Consider the following 22,457-nt stretch of genomic DNA (forward strand, 5'->3'; position numbering starts at 1 on the left):
AAAAAAAGGGAAAAAAAAAATACAAAATTAGTTCCCGTGGTTTTCTTAATCTATAGTTAACTCTCTGTAGTATCAAAATGAACTCATATGTCCCTATGAATTATTTTTTGTTTAAAAAAATAGTTTTTTATTTTTTATTTTTTAGAGGATAAGGGTATTGTCGGAAAAGGTGATAGTTTGATGGGTCACTTTAGCACATTTAAAAATTCAGAGACTATTTTAAAATCGGTTGTTAGTTCAAAGAGTTTTTTCATATTCAAGGGTGGACAAATTATTCGCCTACCGCATACCGACCACTTACCGAGATAAACTGAACCGCCATCAACCGCTTACCGACTCTACCGACTAATTCCGGTTCAGTAGTCGGTATAAAATTTTGTTCCGAAAGTCGGTCGGTAACCGAACTGACATAAAACGAAACGACGTCGTTTTAGTAAGAACAAAACATTTGATCTTTCTTTTTTCTTTTTTCTTTTCTTTTTTTCCTTTAAAAAAATCAAAATGATGTCGTTTCATTACCCATGTTAACCGAATGTTAACCGATCGCCTATTAACCGACTTATCGACTTAACTGACTGCCTATTAACCGCTTAGCCGACTTAACTAACCGCCTATTAACCGACTTAATTGACTTAACCGAAGTAATTCACCAACTGCATTCCGAAAAAAGTAGGTTAATCAACCAAATTAACCGACTACCAAACTGATGAATAAATTAGAAATCATATAAAGTTGGAAATGATGAACATTTTGAGAAGGTTTTTTTAGAAGCTTTTTGGTTATGTCTAACATATGGTTAACTTGAAGCACCCGTCTCTGCATAAAACAGTGATATAAGGTGAAGAATTAAAAATAAAAAATAAAAAAATTGTTGATTCTGTTTTAGCCCAAAGTTATGGGTTTTCTCACAGATTGTGTGTATATATATATAATAGCAGAAACCTTAAGAAAGAAAATTTAGCGTGCCTAAAATCATGACAAGTGGATTTTAGAGTGTTAAAATTATGACGATTGGCATGGTAAAATTGTGACAAGTGAAAATGTTATTTTGTGATTTAATGTGGATTTAATTCAATCGACCAAGAATTAAAAAGGCTATACATGACACATTAGCATGAACATTAAAACTGGGGAATCAAGAAAACAAATAGATAAATTAAAATAATTTGTTTGCCAGTAGATTTGTAGGATACACTTTGAATATAGGTAAAACTTGTTTCCGCCTATAATCATTAAACAGAATCCTGAGATTGTTAATTGTTTTTGTCTATAATCATTAATCATTAAAATAAGCTTGAATATAGGATAAGCCATGACAAGTAGCATTTTATGATTGTTTTTTGTTGTTTAATGTTGGTTTAATTTGATCCATCCAACCATCACCATAGGGCAACCATGTTTGATTGTTAGTCACAATGATGGAATCGTTAGTGGTGCGGATCACCCTAGGGTTTAAATCCAGTCGGGCCACTAATGATAATGATATATAGAAACATTAGGGCACTGATGTTGTACTACAAGTCTCTCGAGATAACGCCAACCCTACCAAGTAAGAGTTTAAAGACTTGGATAAGCCATGTGGAGTACACTATGATATGCTCACTTGATTATCATATATCTTATATCAATAATTTAAAAACTAATGGAACAATATTGCATATTAAGGTCCAGGAAATTGAATGACTTTTTATTTAAATGGGTTCACAATTAGGCTAACTTGTAATCCTATGTATTCTCGTAGAATTACATTTTATCTTTTCCACCCGTAAAACATTTGTGTTTTATAGCTATTAAGCCATTTGAGGATGGATATTGGGGATCCAACCAAGGGGCCAGCTTTGGACCGCCCTGTTAAGTTGATCTTTAAGGAGTTGGACCCACTCTTAAGTCGAGAATTGTGGCGTGGTTTCAATGACCCACTTCATGATACTTTTTGGGTTTCTTTTGGGAGTATTATCAGTTATATGGTAACCCTTTGATGAACCAGATAGATTTGCTTATCTTAGATTATTGTTACCTATTTTAGATTTGGCTTGTAATAATTTGGTTGGGACTTGTTGACCGGTCGGAGATCCACTTCAAGATCCACCTTCTCTCTCCTCATTCTCTCAATGTAGAGCCCCAAATTTTAAGATATAAAATATAATATCTTCAAATAGAATTTATTAATTTAAGACCTAGTAATAGAAATAAAATAAATATTCATCAATTTAGATATAAATATTTATAAGATTAAATATTTATTTGGGATATATTTATAGGTCTAAATTATTAAATGGTTTAATAAGCCTAAAATAGGAGAAAACAAGGCTGAACAATAGACCCGCGTGGTCGATCAATCCACGTCATTGGTCGATCAATCGACCAGATCAGCCACTCGATCGACCAAATCAGTCGATCGATCAACATTCTTCAACAGATGGCAACAGCTCCCCTGAACACCTGTATTTTGATATTTTAACCAAAATATCCGATCCAATCAACCCCAACCATTAGATGCGATCGTTTTGGATTCATCCCAACCGTCCATTTTTCATTATAAATAAAAACCCACCCCTTCACAATTCTCGCACAGCTCTCTCAAATTCTCTTGGTTCTCTCTTTCTCTCTTAGTTCTCTCCTCTCTCAGTTTGTATGCATCACACGAAAACCAGGATCTCTCTCCTCTTCTTTGGTAAGTTCTCAGCTTTCTCTTCTTATGTATGTCGGTTGTATTAGAAGAGAAAGCTCTCTTCTCATCTCTCGGTTCTCTACTGGAAGATGGACACTTCCTTTCCTTCTACTTCTTCTTATATATATATATATATATATAGAGAGAGAGAGAGAGAGAGAGAGAGAGAGAGAAATGCTTGGTTGTACACTTCCATCCCATCACTATCCCACCCTTGTTTACGTGGACCAATAATATGAGAGATAGTATAGAGAGTATAGTGGGACCCTGATTTTTTTAACAATATTATTGGTCCATGTAGACAAGGGTGGGATGAGAGTGTACAACCAAGCACTTCTCATATATATATATATATATATATATCACTCTCTCTCTCTCTCTCTCTCTCTGTTTGATTGAGTTGTACAGAAGGAAATAGGATCCTCTCCATCACTTTGTCTCTGTCTCTAGGCCGGTGCAGTTAGAGGAGGAAGAAGAAAAGAAAAAGAGAAGAAGAAATGAAAGAAATAAGTAGAAGGAAGAAAAAGAAGAGAAAAACAGAAAAGAAAAGAGAAAAATACGCCATTATAAGTATTAAAGAAATTTAAATGTTTTCAAAGTTGTGTTTTTAAGCAGGTTTTCAAAGCGAAGTATTTAATTAATAAATACGTCGTTGTGATGCTTGAAGAAAAATGAGATATTTTATAAAAGCGTCTTTACGCTGCCCAAATGCTTTTAAGTATTTTTATGCATTATTAATATTAATGGCATTATTCTGCCAATTTTATAAAAGGATAAAATTAGAATTATATTATAACTTGCTATATCTATAAATATGATATTATACTACGGTAATATTTATGTGATTTAATAATGTATAACTGTTATATAAATAGATAGCCGTTATAATTAAAAGTGTTTTTAAAATGATCTTTATGTAAATGACTATTTTAATGTAAAATAGTATTTTGATTATTTAATAGTAAATGATGTTATAATGTCCATATGAAATATGTGGCATTATAATTAATTTATTTTATATGTCGTTATAATGTTCAAACGACATTATATTATTTAATGATCAAAAGTAATATTGAGAAATTAAGTTAAGTGTTTAGAAGTCAGGAATGAAGATAAGTTAAATATGAGTTTATTAGTGAATTATACTAATTCAATATTATTGGTATTAAATTATATTGCAGTGAATATTTATGTGAACATTTTTCTTAAGCAAAGAAATAACTGTGAGTATTTCTTACTCACTGGGGATGATACGTTGTAGTCTTTAATGATGTGTTGATTACAGTTTTATTTAATTGTATGCGAGTTGTGTGTAACATGTTTGTTTGGAATATTGTGTATTTTAATGTCATAAATAAATGTGGAATGTTATGTATATTTAAGTCATGAATGATGAATATGTTGATAAACTGTCATTGCATATTTTACTGTGTGAAGATATGAACTGTTAATAAGAAAGACCGAAGGTTAACGACCCGAGGCAAAGACTGCCAGTGAAAGTACCAAGGCATCAATCAATCATCACTACAAAAATTTCAAGAATTCTGGACGGTTTGAAACCATCCAGAAATTGCAAAAAACTGTCTAGAAAAAGGTCCAGACGATTTTTTTCTGGACGGTTTGAAAACGTCCAGGAAAATGTGTTGCTAATCCGGGTTATGGACGATTTGGGCCAAACCATCTGGAATTGCGGACAATTTGGCCCAAACCGTCCAAAACTGCAAAACCGTCCAGATTTTTTTTTAAAAAAAAAAAATTAAAAATTATAATCATTATTATTTTTTTAATATAATAATAATTATTATTATTATTTTTGTCCAACGAATAGCAATCAAAGCTTCATTTCTTTTTCCTACCATCGCCCGCACGTATGTGATCTCCATCTCCATCAGCTTCTCCACCTCACCCATGCTCTCGCACTACCCATCAAACATTAATTCCAAACCCAAAACAAACACAAAATATAAAACAAACACAATCCAAACCCAAAAAAAGAAAAACAAAGATCCGTCTGGTGGTTTGGAAGAGAGTGGTGACGAGGAGGCCGGAGGGGCAAGAGAAAGAGAGAGGAAGAGAGAACCGGCCGAAAAATCCAATTATTCTGGCCGGATCCTCTCTCTGTATTCTTGCCACAAATCTGGCCAAGCGTGAGTTTTGGCTGGATCCGACCTGATCTGTCAAACCCACGCACGTACACCGGCATAGGTTTGACAGATCCCGTCGCGTGTCCCATTCCCGCCGACTGTCCAGATCCTGTCGACGCCCGTCTTCAATTGCTTGTTGGTGAGAGGAAGAAGAACGAGAGAGAGAGCTCTAAGAGAGAGATGGTTTTTTTCGGAGAGAGCTCTAAGAGTTCTTCGAAGATGGTTTTGTTTGAAAAAGAAAGAAACAGGAAAACAAAAAATAAAAAAGGAAAGCAGAACAAAAAATAAAATAAAAAATAAAAAAATGTTGCAGACGGTTTCAAAAAAATGGTCTCTAAATTTATTTGAATATTAATTTCTAGACAATTTTATTAAAATCGTCTATAAATTTACAAACGGTTACAATAAAATCGTCTGGAAATTAAAATATACAGATGGTTTTATTAAAACAGTCTGAAAATTAATTTTCAGTCTGTAAAACTATAATTCTAAACGGTTTTCAAAAACCGTCTAGAAAAAAACCGTCAAGAAAAGGTGATTTTTTTTTAGTGCATGTAGACCGAGGGTTAAAGTCCTGAGGTAAAGACCAAGGGTATAGTCCTGAGGCAGTACTGAATTAGGCTATAGATTTTAATAAGACCTAAGGTGGTGAGAGTCCCCAGGCACTGATCAGTAATTCACGAATAATAATAAGACCAAGGTTTAGGACCTATGGCATTAATCAGTAATAAGACCAACGATTTAAGTCCCGAGGCACAAATGAACAAATAAGATATTGCATATATATAACTGTTGTGAATTTTAATTGTACTCGTAAGTGCACGAAATCGTTTGCAGTTAAATGATTGCAAGTGTGAGGTCGATCTCACAGGGAATTGTGTTTTGAAAACAAAATTTATGACTAAACTAATTAAATCTTAACCTAGTTCCAAAAAGGGTTTGATTTTGGTGAATAAAAGAAAACATAAATAAAATAAAATAAAATGTACTAAGGTTTTGGAATCCAGACCTACCGAATCATAACAACATACTCTATGTTCATCAATATTAATCCGAAGTTCTTATAATTAAAATCTTAGGTATGTTTTACTATGCTTCAAATATTTAATCAAAATCATCTCATGTATCAATTCTTTACACAAATCACAAAAGAAATCCAATTTAAATCAAATCATCAAGTGTATCCGTAAATCACAGTAAGATATCCAATTTAAATCAAAATATTGATTGTATCCGTTAAATAAATCACAAGGGATATTCAATTGTTTTATAAATAAAAACCAAGCAATCAATTATGTGAAATCATCTCAAATAATCAAATGAATCATTGAATCACAAAAGATATCCAAGAATCATTCCACACATTGAAAAAGAAGTAAAACATTGAAAAAAATTAAACCAAATAAAATCGGATAATAAAGACTTACATAGAAGTATTGTTTTTCTTCATCGATGAGACTTCATTCTCAACCTTAGTTGAGAAATTAGCTACACATGATTATGAAAAATAAAACCTAACCTAAAGAAAAACTAAACTAAAAGGAAAATATTGATGGTCTCTAGCTTCCCCCTCTCTTTTTTTTTTTTTTTAGGCTTAGCAGTCTATTTATAGGGAGTAAACAAACCCTATAAGCCCTAGAAATCCCAGAAAAATCATACTTCAATCTCCTAGTCAAATTTGGAAGTAATCCTAGTACAAATCGGAATAGGATTCATCCAGATTTACGTTCTTATATTGCGGGACACTTTTGGTATAACATACGTCCGAATTAGGAAAATCTTATTTCACAATGATTTGTATTATTTTGAGTTAACTTTTCAAAGACACTAGTTTCAACTTAATACGATTCTTGAACAGAAAGTTATGGCCAAAATACTATAACATGTGCAGAATCTAAAATTTAATCCAATCCGATTTTGACTCCATTAGAGAAATTCTGATTTAATCATTTCATTGATTTGGTTAAACATAACCACATCATCTAGGTTTGTTTAAAGTGTGCTTTTTTCTTCCAAGCTTTGCATTTTTCACCTTAAAGCTGTCGTTTTCCTTTAGCAACCTACAAAACATTAAAAACACAAATCTAACACAAAATTTTAGATTAAGACACAACTAAAGAATTAATTAATGTAAATTAAGGGGTTTAAATATTCAATATTTGGTACTCATCAATAACTGTCATATTATTGTTGTATAGTGTGCTTTTAAATGATGCAGTATTTTATTATGTTATTGAGGATTGTTGACTCACTAGACTATAATATGGGATTGTGGTGGTAACCACAATCACATACGAGTTTATGTAGGAAGGAAAGAACTGCTAATAATTACGTTGAAGACTTTTGTTATGTAATATTTTTATGTGTTAATTTGTATTAGTTGAAAACAATAGCTGAATATTATTAGTGCCGCATGTCGTACATATGTTTTTATTTTTTGATATATTTATTATATCAGAACAAATGGTTAGTATTTTTATATAATGAGGTAATTCAGTCAGCTCTGGTGTGTTATTGTTAAGAAAAAAATATCTTCCACTGTCAATTTATAACTCTGATGATGTCGTAATGTCACGTGGAAATCGAAAAATTTTCACTTACGTTTTTTGTAAAAGCAGGGCGTTACATCTAAGGTTCTAGAGTTGGAAAATAACGAGATGAGGTGAAAGGTTCGAGAAGGTGCTTTAAAATTGAAACGTGCACATTTAAAAGGGTAGAGAAGTCTAAAAAATAAGTTGTTATAACCGTCTATTGATCGTTCGGTTACCCCATCAATCGTTAATGGCTAGGATTGCATCAAACGTTAGGGTATACTCATTGATCATTTGGTGAGACCCAAAATCCACAAAAGTCTAATTTAATACCCTTATTCGAACTCCAAATATCATAGGTTAAAATTATAGCACTCTTCACCCTAATTATTTTTTCGTGATGTTACACGTCATGACGTCCCTTGTCTAAAACAGTAAAAATGTTTCTGTGTGCTTTCATCAGAAGGCCGTCATGATGATGAAGCTCATAAAGGCCACTACCTGATTTCGTTAGAAGAGCGTTCAGATGACTTTCAGAAGATTCGTGCAATTATATTGTTTAAGAAAGGAAAGCGCTGATAAGGAGAGTTTTGTAGAATATATATCAAGAAAGGCAAGAGCAATGATATAGAAAATATTCTGAAGAATTAAATGCCTTAATTTCCGAAATTTCCCTGCAGCATGTCCAGACAGCCTCCAACCGTGTCTAGAAGCAAGTTATAGAAAGTCTATGTTCCCTACATGTCCGGACAGCCCAGGGGATGCAAGTCACAGTAAGTTCATTGTTAGTTTTTAATTGGTTGCATTCTGTTGATAAAATCACTATTACGTATGTCTGCTGCCTTAACAAGGATGCTGTATATTTCAGAGTCTTCAGAATTTTCAAGAGTTAATTTACTTAACATGGAAAGCCTTAATATGACAAGTATAAGTGTCATCAGCTCAAGAAAGACAATTTTAGGGTGTCGGGAAGATTCTGCACAATTTACAGCTCAGCAAAATTTGGCTCCCTCCTTACCGCCCGGACGGCCTAGAGGAAGCATCCGGATGCCCATCAGTGTTCGAAGAATGTCAGAACACCTTAGCAGACACCAACCACAGGGAACTCATGTTCGCATAGATGTTTGGACAACCCAACGAACAGTAAAACCCAAGAGCACCTGTTTGCACAGGTGTCCAAACGGCAAACTTGAGGCTGCGAATAGTGAACATTACAAGCAACCGTCCGAACGCTAGGGTTTTACCGTCCGGACACGATGACTGACGTTTATTGAAGAAACGCATCTGACCATATGAAAAGAAGTCGGTTGCTGCTTGCCGTCCGGATGTCGCCCAGAGAACTCCGAATCAGACTTGTATTAGGTTTTCTATAGCCTATAAATAGAAGTCTCTATGCTTGTATTATTTAAGAATTCGGTACGGAATTTCATTGTACTAAGATAGGGTGTGTAGGCAGAAACAGAGATATTTGCTAGCTCTCTTACGGTTTTTATTGTGTAATTTGATCAACCCATTGAAGTCTAGTTCAGGGAGGAGCCCTAAGCTAAAGGAATCCATTGAAGACCCTTTCAGGTAGGAGACCTGTTTGGAAAGCATTCATGAATAGGTACACGTCAGAGTGCACGGTATGACCACTGCATAAGGTATGTGAGTGCGAGTGCTTTGTTACTAGCTTTGTTTTTTGAATAGTGGTTGTCCTGTGTTTGGCTGCCTTGAAGTGGCTTTTCTCTTAACTGAGTTTCCACTTCGTTAACAAAATATCTGTCTTCTTTAAATTTCGCATTTTGATATTTTGTTATACAATTGATCACACACACACATGATAAATTAGAAGTCTATATTTTTCATTCATGTTCTCTACATGTCTAGACGGCCCAGCATACGCAAGTCACAGTATGTCCCTGTCTGCAAGAATGTCCAAACACGAAAGTGAAGACTATGGACAACGAAGCTTTTCCATGCAGATGTTTGGACACTAGGGAAATGTGTTCGGACAAGCTTCAGCAAAATATTCACTTACTGATACATGTTCGGAGACGTGATGACCTGTCCGGAAACTGCCACCTAAAAACTCGTGTTTGATTTTAGGGTTTCCAGAGCCTATTTAAAGGGTCTTTTAGGCAGTGTTTCTTTAAGAATTCCTATAGAGAATTTCAGTGCACTAAAAGAAGATTATTTAGGCATAAATGTTTATATCTATTTCTCTTAGAGTTTTATTTGTTGTAATCATTCAACCGTTGAAGTTTAATTGGAGAGGAGCTCCAGTTAAGGAAGTCAATAGAAGAACTGTCTGGACAGGCCTAGAAGAGAGGCAGACAAGTAGGCACTTGTTAGAATTCAAGAGTGTGACTACTGCAAAGGATTGTGAGTATGAACTTCTTATAATTAGCTATTTTTTCTGATAATTGATTTCCTAGGTTTGGCTGCCCGAGAGTGATTTTTCTCTTTGGTGAAAAGAGTTTTCACTTCGTAACCAAATATCTGTGTTATTTCTATTTACTGCTTTACATATTTGGTTATTTGTTTGGTTGAGGTTGCACAGGAGTCTAATTTTATTTTTTCAGATTTCGTCAGAAGGATGTCGTGACGTTGAAGCTTAGAAAAGCCTCTAGTAGACATCGTCAAAACCCCATCATGACGTTACTTGTCAAAACCTGCCAAGTGTCAGAAAGTTAAGATGAAACCCCAGTTACTGTCATGATGCTGCAGGAAATTCCAGTTGATAAAAATCCAATCTTTTCACCCATTTATTCATTTTTTTCTCTACCTCTCAAAGGAGAAGAACGTCCCTTCAACTTGGTTAAGAAGTTTTTGTCCTCCATCAACCTAGAACCCTTCTAGATGTTTTCCTTCCTTCACTGTTATTGACCCAAGTGATGTTTCCTTGAAAATCTCGAAGTTTTCTCTCACTTGGGACTTTGATTTTGTTTCCTTCAAACTACACCATACATAACCTTCTACCATCCAAGAGTCTATCGATAAGACGGTGAGGAAAGGCTGTAACGCCCTAGATTTTGAACTAGCAAAACCGTAAGCGAAAACCTCTGATTTTCATGTGACGCTACTACATCAAAGATACAATCTCACAGCGGAATATCTTTTTTTCTTTTTAACACTAGGAATAAACAACATAACACTAGAGAGCTGGTTGAATTTACCTTAAAATGATATAAATAAGTTAAGCATGGTTTTAATATATATACCATGTACACACAAGGTGTACCAAAATGCGTGCCATAGGCAGTACTCAAATCAAGCATACAACATACTCAAAAAACATTACATAACCAAAATAAATAATCTATAACAAGCACAAAATAAAGCTTGCTTTTCAGAGACAAGCATTAGGCTCCCAAAAGATGGTTCAGAAACCATCAAAATTGGCGAAATGATCTTTGCCTTCAATCTAATTTCCTGCATCATGGTCTATGTAAAGATGACATTATCATTTTTACATAGACAAATAAGTGAGTTCCCAAGTTCCCATAAATCAATATTAAAAGTCACCATAGGAAATAAAAAGAGAGAAAGGTAGAGAGAGAGAGAGAGAGAATGCATGTAATGAATGTATAGCATAGTGACTAATTCGTTTGAGTTTTATGATAATTTTTCTTCAGACCTCTCGTTAATAGGTTAAATATCAACCCGGTTACATTTGTTCACCTCCCACTTTGAACAGTTACCTATTTAATGTTGGCAACTATACTCGCCCCAGCTTAAGTTATATATTAGGCCTTTGGACCATTAGCCTCGCTAGCCAGCCCACTAGCTTGCCATTCTACTACCAATGCGATCACCAACTTTTGTTCTTGTTTGGTTGATTCTTGAATTGCATATAATTTTCATGAGAATGTAATAAGATTACAAAGGCATAAAAACATTAAACGTGAAAGTAATAAAACCCTATAACATTACAAAGTAATTATATCCATACTTACCATTTTCTCAAAAGAAGTCCCCGACTTCTATTCTCCAAACAATCTATATTCACACAATACTTTATAAATTAACATAAAACATGTTTTGGACACTGAATCTACCCATCATAAAAACTAACAAACTCCGTTTAGTCACAAAACCATTACAAACACATATGAGTTACAATATTCCCCCAAAGACACATCATAATCTACCAAGCCATAATAGCCCATAACCATATTGACAGTATCCTGAGTGACAATCTGAAACACTCAAACAAACTCATTACACGCATAAGGATACATATGGATGGTTAAAATACAGTTCATAAATTTATAACTCATAACAATATATCAGTTCTATAATAGAACTCACAAATATAACCAACACAATAATCTTAAATCAATTCTATAATAGAACTCCCAAATCTCTCTCTTGCATGCGGCATGTAGACAAAAATAAATCCTCTTAAGAGTCCAACTCTCTCCCCTTTTTTGTCACCAAGAGAAAAAAGGGTCACAACAAAAAATCATAAATTAAGGAAAATCATGCCAAGCACATAATATATTGTTTAAATCAACAACATAGCAAAGTTAAGGACAAAAAAAATACAATACTAATCACAAAGTGTCACACTCAAAATCCCATTAAAACTCAATCAAGAAAGCATCAAGTTTAGCATAAAAATAATGCAACAACAGAGGCACAATAAGATCATTAGGGGCCCTTGATCTTGATCCTCTTCAGGTAACACAGTGCGGAGAGTTGTTCGAACATTCAATTTCTCTAATTCTAAATTAGTCTTAATGCACCCCACCTGTTGTTTGAGCTCCTGAACACTCGAACCCAAACTAGATAACATGTCAATCATGGTATGAGTTGACCCATTACATCAATAATCGATACTAAAGGAACAGATGAAGACAAAGCACCAGGATCTCTTCGCACTGGGGGATATGGCTCAAACAAAGCATGCAATCTCTAGAGTTGAGCATGTGATTTCTGAACAGTGAACAGTGCCTTTTCCAAATCACGCGGAAAGAACATAACCAATTCTCCAACAAGAATATTCTTGACCCTGGCATTTATTATCTTTGTGATAAGACCACCAAAAGGTAGAGCCTCAATCATACTCGGCATAACATGAGTACAGAAGTAAAATTTATCTCCCTTCAAGATGGCATAAACAAGTTTGGCTCTATCAAGACCGACATCATTGTTCTTGGAAATAGGCCATATATTCAGATATGCGCAGCAACAACACACACAGTAATGGCTTCAGAGAGACTAACTCAGCACAATAACCTTATAATATAACTCTCTAAGCACAAAGGAATTCAATATCGAATTCTTACTGTTCTCAAGCCTAGGGACCTCTATTTATAGGCTGCAGGTTCAAATGAGTGTCTGGCTTGATAAAACCTAGGCGTCGTCCGGACGGTAGTCATATGGCGTTCGGACGGACAATTGTGCGATCACCTTTCCAAATTTTGCTGAAATTCTTTCTTGATTTGAGTCGCATCCGAACGGTGATGCCCTGTTGTCCGGACGGTTGCACTTCCGCTGTACACAATTTCCAAAGCAAGGCTTCGCGCGTCCGGACCAAGGGAATGGTCGTCCGGACGGTTGATCTGATGCACGCAATTTCCATATCTGATGCTCGCGCGTCCGGACCATGAAGACTGGCGTCCGGACGTCTAGATTTTGAATGTGATACTTGCCTTATGAATGAGCGCGTCTGGACGGGAATCCACATAGTCCGGACAGTTGCAGCGATCTTCCCATATCTGTGTTTTGGAAAGAAATCCCACAGCTGGTCGAACACTGAGTGTCGTCTAGACGTGCTGCTGAAACATCCGGACGGATGCAAGCTGGAGCAGTTCGAAGCTTCTCGACACAGAGGAAGGTCCGGACGGAAAGTTCTCGTCATCCGGACGGATGATGCTTTGGACAGTTGGGTGTCCGGACGGTATATCACGTCGTCCGAACAGCTGCAAGGGATCCAATTTTTCTGACTTGTAGACTGTGCAGAATCTTCTGGAAGCACTCTAAATAGCGGAATCCCCGTTAAAAAGCATCATTACAAAGAAGTGATTTTGTCCAACAGAATGTGGCCAATTACAAACTAACACAAGGTATTGTTTTTACAGTGGCACATTGCGAAGAGTTGATTAGGAAGCTTGGTTAAGCTTGATATCTGCGTGGGCAGGTGAGTATTCTACTCACTGAGGGACCTTAGAAATTTAGATATATGAATTGATATGTTTGGTTTAATTGGATGTTAACTTTATGATGATGATTTGGTATATGTAATTATGAACTGTATTGTGAAAATAAAATATGTTGATAAATTGATATTAAAGAATGCATGAGATTTGTGTTGTGAATAGGATATATGTTGATGAATTAATATTAAAGATATGTATTGGTGATTGAGTTGTGAAGTGTTGAATTAAGAATTATGTTGAGATGATTGAAATTGATATGTGAAAATTATTAAGGATTGAATAACATGATATTGGATATATATATATGTGTGTGTGTGTGTGTGTGTGTGTGTGTGTGTGTGTGTGTGTGTGTGTGTGTGTGTGTGTGTGTGTGTGTGTGTATGTATATATGTATATATGTACGTATGTAGATATGTATATATATGTATATATATGATCTTCATGCCATCTTGGTATACTGCATTTTTTGGCTTGAATGACAGACTCCCATGTACAAAATTTAGGTGGACTGTTGGACTGTATACTTCAGTTGGGTTTGGATACAGATAGTAAATCTGTTATATCTTCTTTTGAAGGCAGTCTGGAACTCAAGGTGCTATTACAGGTGTAGGGCTGTCAATTGGCTACCCTACTCAATTTGATGGATCAGCTGCTGGACTTCTTGTTATTTCAGCTGCTCCGGGAGGTCCTGCAAATAGGGCTGGGATTTTGACTGGGGATGTTATTGTAGCAATTGATGATACAAGTACAGAAACCATAGGCATATATGATGCAGCAGAACGGTTGCAATGAGTTTCTTACATTACCAACCTCTTAACCTGTCAGATCTATTCTTCGTTTTTCAATAAATAACATAGGCTCAATTAAAGGAAATGCAATACCACCATGGTGTTGCAACTTATCACGGAAGTCCCTTTCTTTGGTTAACACACTGTCATAGTGTCATGCACAAAAAGGGAAAAAGTAGACAGAAAATTTCATGGTGTTTTCTTGTGCTTTACTGTTTGTTTGCTTCTCCTTGATGTGGTTTGCAAACTGAAATGTACTAGGTGACAGTTCAAAAGTGGCCTAAATTTCATGTCATATTGTCCAGAATGGCAATATTGATAAATGCCCATAAGGTGACTGGAATCTGGATATTAGTTTTGGGGTACTTTCAAAATGAATACTCAAATTCCAAATGATTAACTCCTTTCAACAAGATATTCTGTGTAGTTTATGTGACATCTCACGGTATGTCTACAATTATAAAACAGATTACTTCCCATTTTTTTGCTTGGAAAATAATACATGTCCCTTGGCTCTCTGGAAGCTGTAAAGAATTAAGAACCTCCAGTTTGTTTTAAATCTTGAATCGTCAATCTATTCTTGATTTTGAGGCATTCTTATCAAAAACATTATTTGGTCAGATGCATAGTGGTTGATAATTGTAATTGATTTGAGTTTAAAACATATCTGATATCTTGTATATTGGAATACGTGATAGCCTTTATTCATTCTAGAAATAACCAAGTGATGAAATTTTAGATTCAAATGCATAGGTGCGGATAAATCTAAACATTTACTTCAGGTTGTTTTTATTCATTAAAAAATGAAAATATGGAAGTTTCATTATGAAGGGTTAAGACCATCATTATGCTACTGACAAACTCAGACAGTTAAAAGTTTAGCAACTGACTAGCGCACACTTTAAATGAAGATAGTTGTGATGATTATTTTACATCTTATTTCATCATATTGGTGTTGTTAGTGCATAAGTAAACAAGATTTTTGTTTTTTTGTAGGTAACAAGTTTTTGTTTTAATTGAAGTTCTTTTAGAAGCTCAAGTTTTCTTTTCCTCCAAGTTTTTCACCCTTTCATTTATTCACTGGTTTGCCTAAACATTTTAATTAAATTGCAGGGGAACCAAAGGAACTTCAGTGGAATTGACCATTCGAAGTGGACTTGAAATAAAGCACATAGCTTTGACGTAAGTTCACCCCCATTCTCTCTCTCTCTCTCTCTCTCTCTCTAATTTAATGAATAAAGGAAACTTTGTTTTGTTTTCAGGGGAAATTAACTATGCATATCACATAATAGTATTAAAAGATGTATATCTTGTTACTTTACTTCATTAAGCTAATTCACTTTGATATGAAAATTTGTATCATCATTATTTTTTCATATATGCTGTTGGGCTGAGTTGTCATCTTCTTGGGTGCCTGGGAAGAACATTTGGAATCAAACCTAAGGTTTAACCAAACCCTCCCCACCCACTGAGCTACTGCTGAAGTGGTGAGCTTATAAGTTGTCATTTGATCTGAAAAAGATTTGCAATTTTTCTTTGTGCATTTTTTAAATCTTTTTTTTTTCTTTGAGCAAATAAAGAGGATTATGCATAACCAGCTACTGCCTTCCAGGCGGGAGAAATTTTCACTAAATCCAGTGAAATCAAGACTATGCAAAGTGCCTGGTTCAGGGAAAGATTCTCCTAGGATTGGTTATATCAAATTAACATCTTTCAACCAAAATGCATCTGGTAAGTAAAACTAGTTGTTATTCAAAGTTTCACTTCAATCAGTTGCTACTCAAGATAAGTTGGAACAAATATATCTTCATGCATATTGCATAGGAGCTTAGTTTCTTAATTCTCGTTTAGATACTGAAATCTTCAAAACTTGTATTTCCTAGAAAAATTATCAATATTTTGTCTCATTTTGGTTGGCCACAAAATTTTTGTTTCAGACTTCTAAAGCTACGGTCAAATTTTCTGTTGAATCATGGGCCAAGATAACAGATTCACTCACACACACACACACACACACACACACAACACAGTTGATTCTTTAAAGTTGCATTGTAATTGCTATGGAATCAAATGTCTTTCTAGTTGCGTAAAATTCTTTAGAGTTATTTCAGTATATGTACTACTTATATTCTTTTTAGATTTCAAATTATAAATTCCTTCAATTTATCCTGAAAGCTTGCATCCCTTGTAGGCGCTGTCAAGGAAGCAGTTGATTCTTTAAAGAGTAGTAGTGTTAATGCCTTTGTGTTGGACCTTCGAGATAATAGGTCATAGGTGATTAGCTTTAAACGCTCTCCACTTTTAGCATTGCCTTTTGCCAGGCTTTCTTAAAGCTTAAATTTGGTGCAGTGGTGGTCTTTTCCCAGAAGGAATTGAGATTGCCAAGATTTGGTAAGCTACACCTGAGGATTAATGGTAAAGAATTTCCATTCATATTACACGTACTCAATTTCATTTTAGTGCCTTATACATGTCAATTGATATTATTTTGCTGACTCTAATGGGGGACAAGAATGATGATAAGTTTGGCTGCACAGTTAATGGTATCCAAGCTTACTCATATATTTCATATTTATTGAGTTTTCAGTTACAATTTTTTCTCGTAAAACTAAATTATTATTTTCACTGGATTGTAGTCATGCTGCATAGATTTTATTCCATTAGTAAGCTAATTTCTTTTGGTAATGTCTCAAACGATGTACATAGGATTTCATTCGGACAAACAAATGAAAGGTTTGGACTTCATGAAGCATCCTTGACAATGCAATAAACAAACATCTACATATATGAGTTCCACAGTAGATCCACACTGTGAATGCATGTTTGTTTTTCTCTTTTGGCCAAAAGATAGGACTTCTTGCATGCTGTTGGTGCATCATAATTGTGCAACTTTTTCGATTACCACTTAGCAGTATGCGTTACTTATCTAAAAGATTTGAGAAGCGACTATTTTCAGTGAAGTTCAAACTTCGGGGGATCACTTGATTGTAGTTACATCTCTAGGAGCACCTTTTGCTATCTGGTTCTTAGTCCTCAGTAAATGAAGTCGGTAATTCAATTTATCTGTTCCAATTTCTTCATAATAAGTTCTCATATTACCTACTACCCATTCAGGTTGGACAAAGGCGTGATTGTGTATATTTGTGACAGCCGCGGTGTTCGAGATATATATGACACGGATGGAAGCAATGCAATAGCAGCTTCAGAACCCTTAGCTGTGCTGGTAAACTTTTGACTATCATAAAATACCACTGTGTCATGATAATCCTTAATTTTGAGAGATATATTGGCAAATGTTTGCATATGCTATACACTTGTGGAATTACTGAGTCATGGTACCAAGGTTTGCTTATATTCTCAATTTCTTCTCTGTATGTTCAGTAGTGGGTTACTATTCTTTTTTCTTTTTCTGTCTTTCTTTCCTTTTTTTAAAAAAAAAAAAAAGTTCTGAAATATTATGTCTTATGGGAAAAATACACTTAGCCCCCTCAAACTTACTCACCTTTTTTTGTTAAGTAAGATGCAATTTTATTGAAAAAGCATAAGGCGTTCCTATGTGCACATGTAGTATACAATAGAACTCTTACAAACCAGAACTCAAAAATAGCAAAATAACCCCATCAAACACTCACAACACCCAATACACCCAGAAAGCACTCACAACATCCAAAACCCAGACGGCACCCACAACACCCAATATCCACAAGAGACCCACATCCCAACAAACTGTAAAAGCCCTCTCAAACCCGAATAGCCCTCCAAAAAAAAAAAAAAAAACACCCATAAACCCAAAACCCACGAGAGACACCCAAAACCCAAGCCGACCAAAGCCGAAATACAAAGCAAACCCAAAATACAAAGGAAAAGCCAGAGAAGCCATCGGGGAGACGCAGAATCTACCGAAGAAGCCAAAAACTCTTGAATTAGGTCTCTCAACCAAAAAGTGACAAAGGTGTGTTAAGTTTTTGGTACTTATATCTCCAAACTTTAGAAAGTGACATTCGACCCCTTCCAACTACCACTCAGTTACGATTAACACATTTCGTCATATTGGACGGAAATTGTGTCAAATGACTTGTACGTGAATTTTTTTGGATAAAAACTCCCCAAAATGCCCCATTTACTGAAGTTGCTTTGCCAATAGACAATTCCAATGCAAAGGTCAAACCCATAATATTTAAAAAGATAAGACCACACAATCCCATCAACTAAAATAAAAACCCATCATCCAAACTAAAAGCCTTGTCTGCATATCACGCTTTGGAAGTCTATTGTGGAACAAATTCTGGCTCCACACCTTCTTCCACTCCCGCACTACCCCGAACCATCTGAGAACCTCTGCGAGCACCCTCTTCATTAGCAAGAACGCCATCTCCTTCCCCAAGCAAATCCTCACCCCCGCCTAGAACACTGGGTATGTGTATGCGTCCCTGCACCCCAACCTCAATTGCCTATTCTCTGCCTTGTCCCTCTCCTGCCACTACTCAGGCTTGAACTCCTCCAAGACAGACCCCCACAACGTCTCGGGTCTCCCTATCGCGTATGGTATGTATGTCACTCTCATCCCCTTCTTCACCACTGTCCTATTTGGAAAAATGTAATCATTCACTGCTCCTTCGTGTCTGTCAGGACATGCGGGTATAACCACATGCTTTCATACGAAGAAGCGTGAGTGTACACCATGTCTTTGACTTTGTCATATATAGGTGCTTCAGATTTCTCTTTGATTGCCTTCAGAACCTCGGTTTCGACATGTAGGTTCTAGGAGAGTAGCCAAAGATACCATTTCAAAGCCTAGGAGGTGGTGTCACGCCCAACAAGTATGAAGCTTATCACTATGTCGGTCACAGTTTTCATCCAAGTGGCAAGAGCTCAAGAACCTTGACAAGAGCTCGACGGAATCGAGCAAGGCCTTCTCTCTGAGCTCGTGATTCTTTTCTCTTATTATGTTATTGGTGAATTCTTGAACTCCTGAGATTGCGATTCTCGGAACCAATATTCGATAGCTTCTTGATTTTCCAAACGATTTGGACTAACACATTGAACCTCTCGCTGTTGATCTTGACGCTTTCTTCAAAATCTTCAGCAAACTTGGTTTGTGGAAGAGAGGGCAACAAGTAGGTGGGGTCAAACCCGAAAGCAACTTTGCATATGTCATCAAAGGCGAACCTCTAAAGAATGTCCTATAAGTCTAGGATAGTTCCGGTTGCGGCAACCGAGTAGAGGATAGGGATGAGGCGATTAGAGATCTTGGTATCCATGACGATCTCAACGAACTTGTGTAGAGACTTGGTGTTGAACTCGTGGCTGGCGACGTGTCTTTGGAACTTCTAGGATTCGTCATCCACATTGAAGATGCTGTGGCCGAGCAAGTCTTTGGGAGTTTGGTGGAAATAGTCTCCCTTGTCGTAGTTGCGGAAGTGGTCTTGAGGGGTAATTTGGACTTTTAGTTGAGTTAGAAAATTATATCAACACTTCTGTTTTTTTTTTTTTTTTTTTTTTTTTTTTATAAGTAAAAGCAAGGAGAACAAAATTAAGGAAGTACTAAAAAAGAAGAGGAGGAAGCCTTTCCAAAACAGATAGGAGAAGGTCCTGACAAGAAAGAAAGAGTGGGAATGCAGTCAGAATGGAGTCTGGTTGCGGCCCAATTTGCCAGATGATGGGCACAAAAGTTAGCACTTCGGTTGACATGACTAGCCAGCCAGCTAGATGTAGAAGGAATCATGGATAGAGCTTTAGAGATGATGGAAGCAATACGCCAATCTTGAGTGTGTTCTGATTTTTGTAAGGCCAAAGTTACAGTAAGGGAATCACCTTCCAAGATAAAAGAAAAGAGCTGTAAAGACAAAGCCAGTTGATTTGCTAATGAGGGGGTAATTTCGGCAAAGCAACTTCATCAAAGAGAGCATTTTGGGGATTTTTGTCCAAAAAAGTCACGGGACACAATTTTCATTCAATTTGCCAAAAATGCTGATTGAGAGTGTTAACCATAAAATGTTAGTTGGAGGGGTCGAGTATCATTACTTTGTATGGTTTAGAGGTCTAAGTGCCTGTAATTTTTTTTTTTTTGGAGGGGGGGGGGAAGAGGGGGTGTTGTGAGTTTTAAAGTACTCGCAAGCGCATGAATCGTTTGCAATATAGTGTGTGCAAGTGCGAGATCGAATCCACAAAGAAATTGTCAAAAATCAGGTTCTTGCTTAACTAATCTCATTTTAACCTAGTTCCAAAGTGTTGAGGTTCAAACATGCAAACTAAAGACTAAGTTAAAGATGATGATAAACTAACTATAAAAAAAACTAAGGTTCAAGAATCCACCAAACCAAATTCAATAACACACACTCTTGCTTTCTATTTAAATATCCAAAGAACATTTAAACTTTGTATTGTCATTCAAGTACTTAAGCACGTGTTAGGACTATTTAATGAATCCAACTTAGATCACAAAGAGTACCCATTTGAAATTAAATCATCTATTGTACCCATTCAATGAACAAATCACAATGGATACCCTCTTTCAAATCGACAACTCTATGTACCTATTGGTTGCAACACATTAAAAGCCCTTCCACTTCAATAAACACACATTCACTCTAAAGCATAAGCAATAAAGAAAATGAAACTTGAATAACATGTCAATAAAAGTTTGAATGTACAAATAGCATAATAAGAGTATGAGTGTTATCAATAATGAGGCTTCATCATCAACCTTAGTTGAGGGTTTTAGCCTACCATGACTAAAAATACTACAAAAACTTGTAGAAATAACATGAACTTAAAGAAGACTTAAAGAAAAGAGCTACAAAATGTAAAGAGTTTATGAAACTAAGCTATTACAAAAGAGAAAATGGCCTAAACCTACTGCCCAATTCATTCATTTTTAAAGGAGAGCTTTATAGAGGAGCAATAGGGATTGAAGGCCATGTAGAAAGACTCATCTACCCCCCCTCTAGGGTTCCTCTCTTGCAAGAGACAACCAAAGTCACAAAACCAGCGTGTTCTGCTGCGAAAATCAGAGAGAGAAGTGCTTTTGTGAAAAGAAATGGTATGATTGGAGTTCTAGTACAAGTCTGCATTTTTGCCAGTTCTGCAGGGTGCGCTCGAGCTCAGCAGTGCTGCGCTCAAGCTCACTCGGGCTTGGATGACTGCTATGCGGCGCTCCTAGTGTGCTGATGGCTGCGGAGGGATAGTGCGCTCAAGCCCAACAGAGCTGCGCTCGAGCTCATTGTCTTAGAATCCGAATTTTCAGCCTTTTTGCCTCAAAACCTCTATTTTTCACTTAATGACTTACAAAATGCTAAAGCACCAAAACTAACAAAATATATCATAAAATAACAAAGCTAAAGGCTTAACTCATGCAAACTAAGGAGTCTAAATATACAATATTTGACACTCATCAAGGGGAAGGGGGGCTAAGTGTATATTCCCCTATGTCTTATTAAGATAAACCTTTCCAGCAATTGGTTTCCAATTTCCATACTTCACTCTAGATTCTCGCCATACATTTCCATGGCTGTAATTAATTTCTGGATTTGTTCAAGTCCCTTATTTTCAATTTTCCATTTGTATCATTTGGGTATGTGCGTGCGTGGAGTGGAACTTTATCTTCTAAGGATTTAATAATCCAATTTATGGTGAAAAAAAGGCTGATAATACCCTCTACTGAACTTCCATTAGGTTAACAAAGGAACTGCCATTGCAAGTGAAATCTTAGCCGGTGCACTGAAAGACAATAAATGCACTGTGTTATTTGGAGAACCCACATATGGGAAAGGGTAATGACTTTTACTTCAGACGCTAAATTTGAATAAGATCATAAATTACAAGAGCTATCTACCCCCCTCTGCAGCAAGATTCAGTCAATTTTTGAGCTATCTGATGGCTCTGACTTGGCTGTTACTGTTGCTCGTTATGAGACACCTGCTCATACAGATATTGATAAGGTCTGCTACTGCCTCTCTCTCTCTCATCTATTTTTCCTCAACATGTCTCTATACAGGTTGGTGTAATTCCTGACCATCCTTTACCCACTTCATTTCCAAAGGACGAGGAGGGATTTTGTAGCTTCCTCCAAGACCCTGCATCTGCTTGCTATGTGAACAGAGTCCAGCTATTTGCGAGATGACAAAATATTTGGATATTTCATTGCACATTGCTTGGGGGAGTATGACGGAATTCTT

General features: G+C 36.0%; 1 protein-coding gene and 1 pseudogene across 1 annotated transcript; one reads left to right on the plus strand and one right to left on the minus strand.

The window, feature by feature from the left end:
* Nucleotides 1-14,065: 14,065 nt before the first annotated feature.
* On the plus strand, nucleotides 14,066-22,429 carry LOC133881148 (carboxyl-terminal-processing peptidase 2, chloroplastic-like; the record flags this gene model as incomplete). Its single annotated transcript, XM_062320103.1, has 9 exons — nucleotides 14,066-14,280; nucleotides 15,394-15,462; nucleotides 15,893-16,011; nucleotides 16,472-16,547; nucleotides 16,630-16,671; nucleotides 17,395-17,503; nucleotides 21,955-22,052; nucleotides 22,127-22,220; nucleotides 22,277-22,429. Coding segments are annotated over 9 exons (948 nt in total), but the record flags the coding sequence as incomplete, so codon positions are not given.
* On the minus strand, nucleotides 18,549-20,005 carry LOC133881942 (cytochrome P450 94A1-like; annotated as a pseudogene).
* Nucleotides 22,430-22,457: the final 28 nt, after the last annotated feature.

The sequence above is a fragment of the Alnus glutinosa genome, chromosome 11, assembly GCF_958979055.1.
Source record: "Alnus glutinosa chromosome 11, dhAlnGlut1.1, whole genome shotgun sequence".
Lineage (NCBI taxonomy): Eukaryota > Viridiplantae > Streptophyta > Magnoliopsida > Fagales > Betulaceae > Alnus > Alnus glutinosa.